This window comes from Trichechus manatus, unplaced genomic scaffold (assembly GCF_000243295.1).
Source record: "Trichechus manatus latirostris isolate Lorelei unplaced genomic scaffold, TriManLat1.0 scaffold00209, whole genome shotgun sequence".
In the NCBI taxonomy this organism is placed as follows: Eukaryota; Metazoa; Chordata; class Mammalia; order Sirenia; family Trichechidae; genus Trichechus; species Trichechus manatus.
In genome coordinates, this window is record NW_004444145.1 from 2,994,705 (window position 1) to 3,005,662 (window position 10,958).

General features: G+C 40.1%; 1 protein-coding gene across 1 annotated transcript in view; it reads left to right on the plus strand.

Annotated features, from left to right (window-relative positions):
• SLC4A8 (solute carrier family 4 member 8) overlaps positions 1-10,958 on the plus strand; it is an 83,835-nt gene that overhangs the window by 66,788 nt on the left and 6,089 nt on the right. Inside the window, exons 19-23 of the mRNA XM_004388344.2 lie at positions 424-675; positions 3,591-3,659; positions 4,931-5,104; positions 6,733-6,870; positions 9,890-9,981. Of these exons, the coding sequence (XP_004388401.1) occupies positions 424-675; positions 3,591-3,659; positions 4,931-5,104; positions 6,733-6,870; positions 9,890-9,981 (725 nt within the window). The remainder of the gene's footprint in view (positions 1-423; positions 676-3,590; positions 3,660-4,930; positions 5,105-6,732; positions 6,871-9,889; positions 9,982-10,958) is intronic.

The following is a 10,958-nucleotide window of genomic DNA, read 5'->3' on the forward strand; positions in this document are numbered from 1 at the left end:
TATTAGTCAGAGACTTCATGCCATCCATCTCTATTCTTTCCTTACTCAGAATAGGCAACATCCAAATCTAGCAAGGATTGTAAGAACCCGGTAAAGACATTTATTCCCAGCTTCTGTAGTGTCTACTATCTAGAATGGTCAAGATGTGGCTTGGACTCTGGCTACTCTGCCAGGGAAGGATGAATCTCTAGGTGTGTAAGACCCAGGGTGGGATCTAGGGGCACTTGGATAAAGAATGGATATTGGTGTGTATAGGACAGACTAAAGTTTCCCTTTTTCCTCTCTGTCCCCTCCTAACCAGGAGGGGCTGCAAGACTCCTTTGGAATCCCCTCCCTACATTGGGTCTGAAACCCTTAGCTCACTGTTTTATGCCCCACTGCAGCCATCCCACTGCTGGTAACAGAGACTCTGTTTCCCCACAGAAAGGCTGTGGCTACCACCTGGACCTGCTGATGGTGGCCATCATGCTGGGTGTCTGCTCCATCATGGGTCTTCCCTGGTTCGTGGCTGCAACTGTCCTGTCCATCACACACGTAAATAGCCTCAAGCTGGAATCTGAGTGCTCTGCTCCAGGAGAACAGCCCAAGTTCTTGGGTATCCGAGAGCAGAGAGTGACAGGCCTTATGATCTTTGTGCTGATGGGTTGCTCAGTCTTCATGACAGCTGTATTAAAGGTAATCATTAATTCACTTGTTCAGCAAATATCAAGTGTCTGATTTGTGCCAGGCATTCTACTAGATGCTGGGAATACAATGGCACACCCAAATCCCTGCCCTCAAAGAGCTTGTGGGGCAAGACAGATAATTTGTAGTTAAAAAAACAAATACGATAATTACAGAATGTGATAAATGAAATAAAGGAAATCTATAGTGCTATGTGATGCTGTAGATAATAACCAAGACCAAACTAGTTGCCGTCAAGTCGATTCTGACTCATGGTGACCCCCTGTGTTTCTGAGTAGAACTGTGCTCCATGGGGTTTTCAAGACTGTGAACTTTTGGAAGCAGATCAGCAGGACTATCTTCCAAGGTGCCTCTGGGTGGGTTTGAACTGTCAACCTTTCAGTTAGTAGTCAAGCACTTAACATTTGTACCACCCAGGGACTCTACCTATAGATAATAAGGGGTGCTATTTTAGTTAGAGTGGTCAGAGAAGGCCTCTCTGAGGAGATGACATTTCGGAAGAGATGGAGCTAGCCATGTTATGGATGGTGGGGGACGGCACGGAAGAAGGGAAGAAAAGCAGTCTAGTCAGGTTCCAAGGTGGGAAGGAGTGCCATGTGGAAATATCAGGGCCATGGGGTTCAAGGGTGCTGAGTTAGGGCAAGAGCACAGTGAGATGAGGTTAGAGAGTGGGCAGGGGTGGATTATGCAGGGCCTTGTCCACCATGGTAAAGGTTAACAGGAGAGGAACATGATCCAGTTAGTATTTTTAAAAGATCACTCTGGCTGTTGTCCAGAGAATAAGTTTTTAGGGTTGGGGAAGAATAGAAGCAAGGAGACCAGTTAGGCTGTTACAGGTGAGAGATGATAAGGATTGGATAAGGAAGGTGGTAGTAGTAGGGATAAATAAAAAGGCATGACTTCTATGTATCTTGGAGGCAGAACCAAAGGTCTTGTTGGTTAACTGGATATGGAGTGGCGGGGCAGGGGCAGGGAGAGGGGGAGGAAAATGGAAAAATCAAGGATATATCCTAAGTTTCTGACTTGATCACGTGAGTAGAATATAATGCATATGTTAAGATGGAGAAGACTGCATGAAGGAGGAAGTGATTTTGTGAGGGGTAGGGCTTGACTGAATTTTCAGTGAGATGCCTGGAGGCATCTGAGTAAAGATGGTACAAGAGGGTTCTGGGATAAAGATATAAATTTGAAAGTCAACAGCATATAGGTAGTATTGAAAGCCAAGGGAATAGATGAGATTACTCAGGGAGAATGGTGGATATAAAAGAGAAGAGGGAAGAGAAGAGCAGAGTCTGAGGAGCTCCAATACTTACAGGTTAGATAGAGAAGACTCAGAAGGAGCTGACAGAAAGATAAGAGGGGAAGGAAGAGGGTGTGGTGTCAGGGAAGTTAAATGAGGGGAGTTGTTTCAAGGAAAGATTGATTAGAAGTTGTCCAGAAAGATGAAGACTGAACAAAGGCCATTGGATTTGGCAACATGGAAATTTAACGTGGAGTGATGGTGCAGAAGCCAGATTACAGGGGCCTGAAGAGTAAATAGGAGAAGAGGAAGTATGGGGAGTGTGTGAGCAGAAAAAGGAGCAGTGGCTAGCATCAGATATGGGACTTTTGTTTTTTTGGAAAGATGGAAGATACCTTGAACATGAGAAAATTGTTATTTTTTTGTAATTATAAGGCTTGCACCTGAGAAAAAGGGATGAAGAGAAAACCTCTCTAGCTCTATTTCCAAGTCCCCACCATTCTGGAACATGTTCTTCTCTGTCCTCTTTTTAGCAACTCTTTGACCACCATAGCCTGTACTGCAAGTGCCCTTTATGGGCGAAAGGGATGGTAATTGAAAGGAATGGTAAACATTTTTACACCGTCTTCCTGTCTCCATACTTTATACTTAACCTTACCACCTCTCTTCACACTTCTTTTCCCCTTCCACTCTCTGCCAGTAGCCCCACTCCCACTCCCACTCGTGGTCTTGGCGCCAACTGGAGGAAACCAAAGGTTGTTGCTCCTCCAGATGTGTGACCACAGAAGCATGATGGTGGGGCATTGCCTGGCCTTTTTGCAGCCGTCTCAGGAGGACTCTTTTAGGACACCATGCAGTAGTTCTACAAACAAGGTTTTCACTAAATTGAGAGGTCTACTCACTCTAGAGCTGGAGCAACATACAATCCAGTGGAGATTTTCTAATTCTGAGAGGAATTATGTTTGAGAATATTCTTTAGCCCCAGAAAAAAAGCAAGTCAAGTTTAGTCTTCAGTTCTGAGACTTGCCTTGCCTTGATTCTATAGGCTTCATTTCCCTGCTTCCTGGTGCTGCCCTGAAGATTACCTAAGTTGATAGATGTGAAAGTGCTTGGCAAAATTATAGTCAAGTGTAGTATATATATCCAAGTGCAATATAATAATATTAATATTTCCCCCAAAATTATTCCCTCTCTGACAAGATACCTCCCTATTCCTGTCCTCAGGTTTCTGGTCAGTAAACAGGGAAATTTTTTTAGTCTATGTTAAAATACATCAACTCCTTGAAGAATTGATTATGTAATAACAAAAGATTAAAAAGGCGTCAGTTCTGTAAAAGAGAGATGTGTATCTGTGTGTGTGTGTGTGTGTGTGTGCCCATCCCCATGGAGGAAAAAGAGCCAGACAGGGGGTAAGATGTTAGCCCTATGATTTAACCAGGTCCAGGTTACACTTTCCAGTGTGATTATTTCAGAATGAAATGATTTTTATCATTGGAAACGTCTGCTTTTGCTTCTAAGTCATGCAAAGGCAGCAGAAACTAATGCATATATGTAGCAATTTTGTGACTTTGTTTCCTTCCTGAAGATTTAAAATTTTATATTGTCTTAAATGTGCTATGCATGATACAAAATTTAATTTCTGGTTCTTCTGCTCTTCTGTCTCCAGTTTATTCCCATGCCAGTACTCTATGGAGTTTTCCTCTATATGGGAGTCTCTTCACTACAGGGAATTCAGGTATTGTATGGTTCAGCAAGGGCAGTTCTTTTCATTGTCAGCTCACTTGTCCTGGCCAGGGAGGAATGGCTACCCAAGGGAAGCACAAACCAATTCCTGAAAAATCATTTCCTAGTCTTGCTGGCTTGCTATTTTATACATTTCTTTGAATATGGGCAAAATAAAGTCATGTTGGCATGAGGGTACAGAGACTCCCAGGGTGGTCTGGCTTGATGGTATGGTTCCAATCATTAATTACTCAACAGATAATTATTGGCACTTACCACAAGGTGCTGGTAAACTTGGATCTAAGAGGTTGCTCAAGGACCAGACTGGCTTCCTCCCCTACAAATGAGACAGCACTAGTTGTAGTGCCAGGCTAGAGTGTGAGAGTGAGGGTTTAACTTTGGGGGTGCATTGGTAAAGAGACCGGGGCAATAGTGGGAGTTGCTACAGGTAAGCAGAGGTCACTTCCTGTCGTGCTCTACCTCATTTCTCTTTCTGAGTCCCTCAAGCAGAGAAAATCAGGAGCTTGTCACTAATAACTTGAGTACCTCAGGTTATAACTTAGCTTCTTTTATTGGTGACTGGACACTTTTTGTTTTTCTTATACACTAACTTCTAATATGAACTTGAGAAGCTTGTTTAACCTCTCTGTCTCTGTTTTCCTTTTTATAATATGAGGATGGTCATATTTTCTATATCCAGAATGTTATGAGGTTTCATTTGATCTTTTTACTATAAATAATCAATGAAGAGCCCCTAAATCCTCAAAGAACAAGTGAAATATTTGGTTTTGATAGTAAGAAGAAAGATGGAGTTGGCTTATTTTGTTTTCATTACTCCCTGAGAAACACCTCTCTCAGGGTCACAGTATAAGACAGGAGAAAAAACTTTGAACGTAGAATTAGAAAAAAACAAAACCAAACCCATTGCCGTCAAGTGCATTCCTACCCATAGTGACCCTATAGGACAGGGTAGAACTGCCTCCATAGGGTTTACAAGGAGTGGCTGGTGGATTTGAACTGCCAACCTTTTGGTTAAGAGCCAAATGCTTAACCACTGCACCGTCAGGGCCCCAGAATTAGAAAAAATGGATTAAAATATTGACTCTGCTACTTACCAACCTTGGCCAAATTACCTGATCCCTCTGAGACTCAGTTTCCATTTCTGTTCAGTGGAAACAGCATTACTGACTTTCAGAGCAGGTGATAGAATAGATGTGAATGGGTCTAATCAGGCTTCTGACCCAAGAAGGCTCTTAATAATACATGTTGGTTCCCCGCTTTCAGTTCTTTGACCGTCTAAAGCTCTTTGGGATGCCTGCAAAACACCAGCCAGACTTTATCTACCTGCGTCACGTACCACTACGCAAAGTGCACCTCTTCACCCTCATCCAACTGACCTGCCTTGTCCTGCTCTGGGTCATCAAGGCCTCTCCAGCTGCTATTGTCTTTCCAATGATGGTGAGGTTTTTGATTATTGTTTTTGTCTTTGCAGCAGCAACGGCAGCATTTTCTTTGGGTCCTGAAGTTCTGGATGCAGATGTGTAGCAGTTTGCCATGTTTATTTTTCAAGGCTACCAGATCTTTTTCTTAGTGAATATAACATGGAGAGGATTCTTCATGTTTGCAGTAATTTACATATTACTTCAGAATAATTTAGCTTCACTTGAGGATTTATTGCAATCAATAATGTCTAAAGTAGTGGGGAGATGCCCTTTTTAAGTCACTGGGAGAGAGGGAGTTAGCATTGAAAAGTGACTGGGACCTCTTTATCTCTTTTCTACCTGAGACAAAGGCTTTGAAAAGGAGACCAGGGAAGCTGAACTGTGTGTGGTCCAGCAGGTGACAGACCAGCTGTTTCCTAAAACCCAGGATGATGATGAAATTCTTGATGCTGCCCTCTCTAACTTACCTGTGTCATAAGGATGCTGAGAATTCAATGGGCTGTTTGAAAGTTATCCTAAATAGGGCCTCTAGAGAGACATGGCAATGAGGGTTATGTTTGTTTATTCAGGTACTTCTTGAACTCTGTCTTACTAGGAGAATATTAAAGAGTGAGGAATCTGGAGGGGAGTTTCTTTTTCCTTAGTCCCCCAAATCCACACCCTACTGATGGGTTTCTCAATTTTGTCAGAGTACATGCAGGGCTCTACATTTGGATATTATGTTCAGGGACTGAGTGTTTGGTTAAAGAATTCACAAGTTCCTGGGTATGCTGGAAGGGATTCTACCAGTTTTGGATTTATTACAGTAGTCATTAAAATTAGGGAGAAATATGATTGAATTTCATAAGCCTGATTTGCCTCATTCCTTGTCCAGCCACGAGATGTAGTTGGTGAACACCAGTCAATCCCAGCAGGTCATTCTGTGGTTATTCTTGGTTTGCCTTTGGCTAAAATGGTTCTTATGGGAAGAAAGTGGAGTAGCAGTTGAAACACCCTGAACCTGTCCTGAAGACAGGTCCTGTCTATTGAAGAAATTAGCTGTCAAATTTTAGGCAAGTCACTTCCTCTCCCTGGGCCTCAGTTTCCTCATCTGTAAAAATGAACATCAGGCCAGGCCAGAGGGCAGAGACAAAAACGACTAGTGATGCATGATGCAGACATAAAGCAAGATTTTTTTTGTTTGTTTGTTTTTTGGGGAGGGGAAAAAACAAGAAAAGGAACAGAGGGAATAAAGATGATTCTTCAAGGTCTCCTCCTCCCTTGACAAGGCATGCTTGGGCTGGGCAAGGCATACCAGGGCAGTACTCCTATAGAGGCTCTTCACCCCAGTACTGCCCTGTAGGCCTTCCTGTGGAACCCAAGCTAGGGGAAGGCAGATGTTAGGGTCATCTAGCAGATTAACACTTTCTCATCTCACTGAGAGAATTAAATTAGCTTCTAAGTTGCAGGGTTGTTATGATGACAGTTAAATAAAATATTGTATTAAATACCTCAGAGGGCATTCAATAAATGGCAACTACTATGATTATTACGAATTTGATTTTGCTTGGAATGTTCTAGTCTACTGTGAAAATAAGACGTTGCTCTAAATCCAGGAAGGAAATTGGCCCCTTTAACCCACTTTCTTTCTTTATTTTTATTCAGGTTTTGGCCTTAGTCTTTGTCAGGAAAGTCATGGATCTCTGTTTCTCTAAGCGAGAGCTGAGCTGGTTAGATGATCTCATGCCTGAAAGCAAAAAGAAGAAGTTGGACGATGCCAAAAAGAAGGCCAAGGAGGAAGAGGTCATAGTCCTTGTATCAAGTGAACACTCTGAGGCAACCTCAAATTACAGAACATAGGAAGGGCTACATGAAAAGTCAGCATGTCTGGAATCCCAAGGGTTATGTTTAGGAATTAGGAAGATAACTCCAAAGATGTTCTCAGCTGAGAATGGATTAAGGATTCTTGTCCCTGTCTGTCCTTCATTATCAGATTTGATAACCAGTTGTTTTTTCCGTTGTCTACTGTCTGCTTACCAGTTTACACCTAGAATATGAACACAGACCCTGACTTATTATCAGATCTGATGGCTTATGTTCTTCCAAAAGGTCAAATTGGACAAGTATATAAAGCCCATTATTTTCGGAGAGTATTTACGTATCTAATTGCAGATGGTGCTGTGATTTGCATCATGCAAAGACAACTTGCATAGGACTTTTTTGTCCTTTCTCATTTCCCTCAGCACTTAGCATTTTGCCGTCCACGTAATGAGCCCTCAATAAATGGCTTATACCGGCAAAGAATGGATGTGTAGCAAAATGAAAATTAACAGAACAAGAAATGAATGAGCAGGAAAGTGTTTCCAAATACATTTAATGCTCTAGTTAATGTCCTTTGAGATGTATTTTAAAAAACATTTTTTCTAATATCGTGAATTATAAAAACCTTATATCATTAAATCAGCTTTAACAATTGTAACTGTAAGCATAAAAGGAATGGAAGAAACCTTAAAAGAGAAGATTGATAAATTCACTACACAAAATGTAAAGCTTTCAGGCTTTTTTTTTTAAAATACCAGGCAAGGTGAGACAAGTTAATATACTTTTCAAATAATTTTTATAAATTAATAACGATAATGTAATAAAAAATGAGCAATGGATATAGATAATTTACAAAAGAAGACATACAAATAGCTAATTAGCTTATGATTAAAAAGTTCATTCCCATTAATAATCAAAGAAATGAAAATGTAAAGAAGACCACATTTTTTCACTTTTCAAATTGGCAAAGATTTTTTTAAAAGATAAAAATAACCAGTGTTGGCAAGACTGTGATTGAAACAGGCTTTTTTATCCACTGCAAGTGGAAGTATAAGTTGGATAAATATTTTTAGAGAGCAGTTTAACAGAGTCTTAAAAATGTATATGTCCTTTGGCCCAGCCACTCTAATTTTTGGATTTGTTCTAGGGATATAATCAGCAATGTGGACGAAGGATTTTAATTATGGTGTTGTATAAAATAACAACAACAAAAAGGCAAATTATAGTAAATATATTACATTGGAATATTGTACAACAGTTTAAAAATCAAATTTTAAAGAATATTTAATGATATGTGAAGATGTTTATGGCATTGTATGTGAAAAACATATAGGATAGAAAATGAATATATAATAAAAATATCAATTTTATACACACATATTAGAAAAAAAGATTGGAAGAAAACAGACCAAAATGTTTATTGTAGCTCTCTCTGAGTGGTGAGATTGTAAATGTTTTTTATTTCCTTCCTTCCTTGTGTCCATCCTCCCTCCTTCCCTTTCACAAATATTTATTCAATGCCTACTCTGCTCTGGTCACTGTTCTGGGCTGTGGTAACATGGTAGTATACAAGACAGACGGAGTCCCTGACCTCATGGAGCTTACATTCTCATGAAGAAGACACACTATAAACAAATAACAACAACTACAGATATATATATAGAGAGAGAGAGAGCCCTGGTGGCACAGTGTTTAAGACCTCGGCTGCTAACCAGAAAGTCAGCAAAAGGTCAGCTGTTCAAATCCACCAGCTGCTCCTTGGAAACCCTATGGGGCAGTTCTACTCTGTCCTGTAGGGTCACTATGAGTCTAAATTGACTTGACGGCCATATACATATATATATATACATATATATATATATAAAATATATATATAGTGATAAGTTTTCAGAAGAAAAATAAAGCAGGCTAAAGAAATAGAATGGGAGTGAGGAGTTATTTTATTTAGGGTAATCAGGGATAACTCCTCTGAGGAGACATCTGAGTAGAGATCAGAATAAAGTCAGAAGCATGTTTTGAGACTATCTGGGAATAAGAACATTCCAAGCCAGGGAACAGCAAGCGCAAAGGCCTTGAAGCAGGAATGAGCTTGGTGGGCTTGAGGAACATTGAGATAGCCAGCATGGCTGGAAGGGAGAAGGGAGGCTAGTTAGGGAGACTAGTTAGGTGTCTCCTATAGTTCCAATTGTTCAGGCAAGAGGTGATGGTGAAGGTGGAGGAGGGGGTGAATGTGGTTGAATTTGGGACTTATTTTGAAGACAGAACTGACAGGTTTTGCTAATGTATGGGCAGGTATTAGAGAAAGAGAGGAAGCAAAGATGATGTCTAGATTTTTGGCCTGAACAATTGGATGAATATTATTAATATGCTGAATATCTTTGTACATGTTTTTTTTCCTTTGTAATCATTTCCTTTAAATTAGTGGAATTTTTTTTTAAGGAAAACATTTTATTATGGAACATTTCAAATATATACAAAAGTAGAAAGAAAAGTCAGTATTCACATTTATCCAATTGTCTTATTATTTTTAACAATTTGTTTGAATTGGGATCTAAATAAGGTCTATATTATAACTGGGTGATATATTTCTTAGGTGTTTCTCTCTTTCTTTCTTCTTGTTGGATTTCTTTGAATTATAAAATTTCTCACCATTTGGATTTTGCTGAATGTATCCCTTGGTGTTATTTAACATGTTTCTCTGTCCCCTGTATTTCTAGTAAATTGGTAGTTGGATCTAGAGGCTTAATCAGATTCAGGTTCTTTTTTGGGTTTTTCAGGTTCTTTTTTTTTTTTTTTTTTTTTAATACTATTCCATAGGTACAAATATCTGGTTGTCCCTTTTTGCAATGAGTCAAATTTATGAAAGAACATAATTCTACTCTTTTATAATAAATGTGAGAGAAAATTAGGTAGGAATTATGATGGTAGAAGGAGAATGGGCTGCTGAAGACTTGTGGTCTTACTTTGGTCCGAGATATAATAATGTCTTCTTTTCTTCCAGGAGGCTGAGAAAATGTTAGAAATGGGGGGAGACAAGTTCCCTTTAGAGAGCAGGAAGTTACTAAGTAGTCCTGGAAAGAACATCAATTTCAGGTAAAACTTACAAAACGCCAAGGAGTTTAGTGTCTGGTTATTCTATAAACATTCTGGCTTTGTGGTAGGGTGGGGTGGGATCACAAATACTGTTGCTGGTGTAAAGAATCAGATATTCAGCTTCCCACCCTAGTCCCGTCCCATTAAAACACCTTTTCCTTTCATGGTTTAGTGAATGCCTGCTATGTACCAAGTGCTTGGAGTCCCAAGGAGAACAGAAGTAAGGGAGCCGATGTACTGAGCACCTCCTCTGGGCCAGGACTGTGCCAGAAGGTTTACATATGTGATCTCATTTAATCTTTACAAAAACCGTCTGGTATAGTCTCATTATCCACATTTATTTAAGTGAGAAACTGAGGCTTAGAAGGTTTTAGGTTATTAGTGCAAAATCATAAATCTGCTAAGTAGAATAATTAAGATTTAAATCCTTATCTTTTTACTTCTCAAACCAGTGCCCGTTTGCCCTACTCTGCCACCTTCCAAAGGTGAATAGAGTGTGATCTTTGTTCTCATGTTTGAGCAAGCCTTTGGGGATGGGTAGAGACAGCCCATTCCAGATTGATTCATGGCATCAATAGTCCTGGCAAGGAGCTCTGGTGGTGCAGTGGTTACAGTAAGTGATCAGCTGCTAACCAAAAGGTTGGCAGTTTGAACCCACCAGCTGCTCTGCAGGAGAAAGATGTGGCAGTTGGCTTTCGTAAAGATTACATCCTTGGAAACTCTATGGGGCAGTTCTACTCTGTCCTGTACGGTCACTGGAAGTCGGAATCAACCTGACGGCAATGGGTTTTGGGTCTTACGATCTTGGGAGCCAAGGAGGAACTGAACTGGAATCACAGCAATTCCTTACTTCTTTTTTTTTTTAATTGTACTTCAGGTGAACGTTTACAGAACAAATAGTTTCTCATTAAACAGTCAGTACACATATTGTTTTATGACATTGGTTAACACCCCCATGACATGTCAACCCTCTCCCT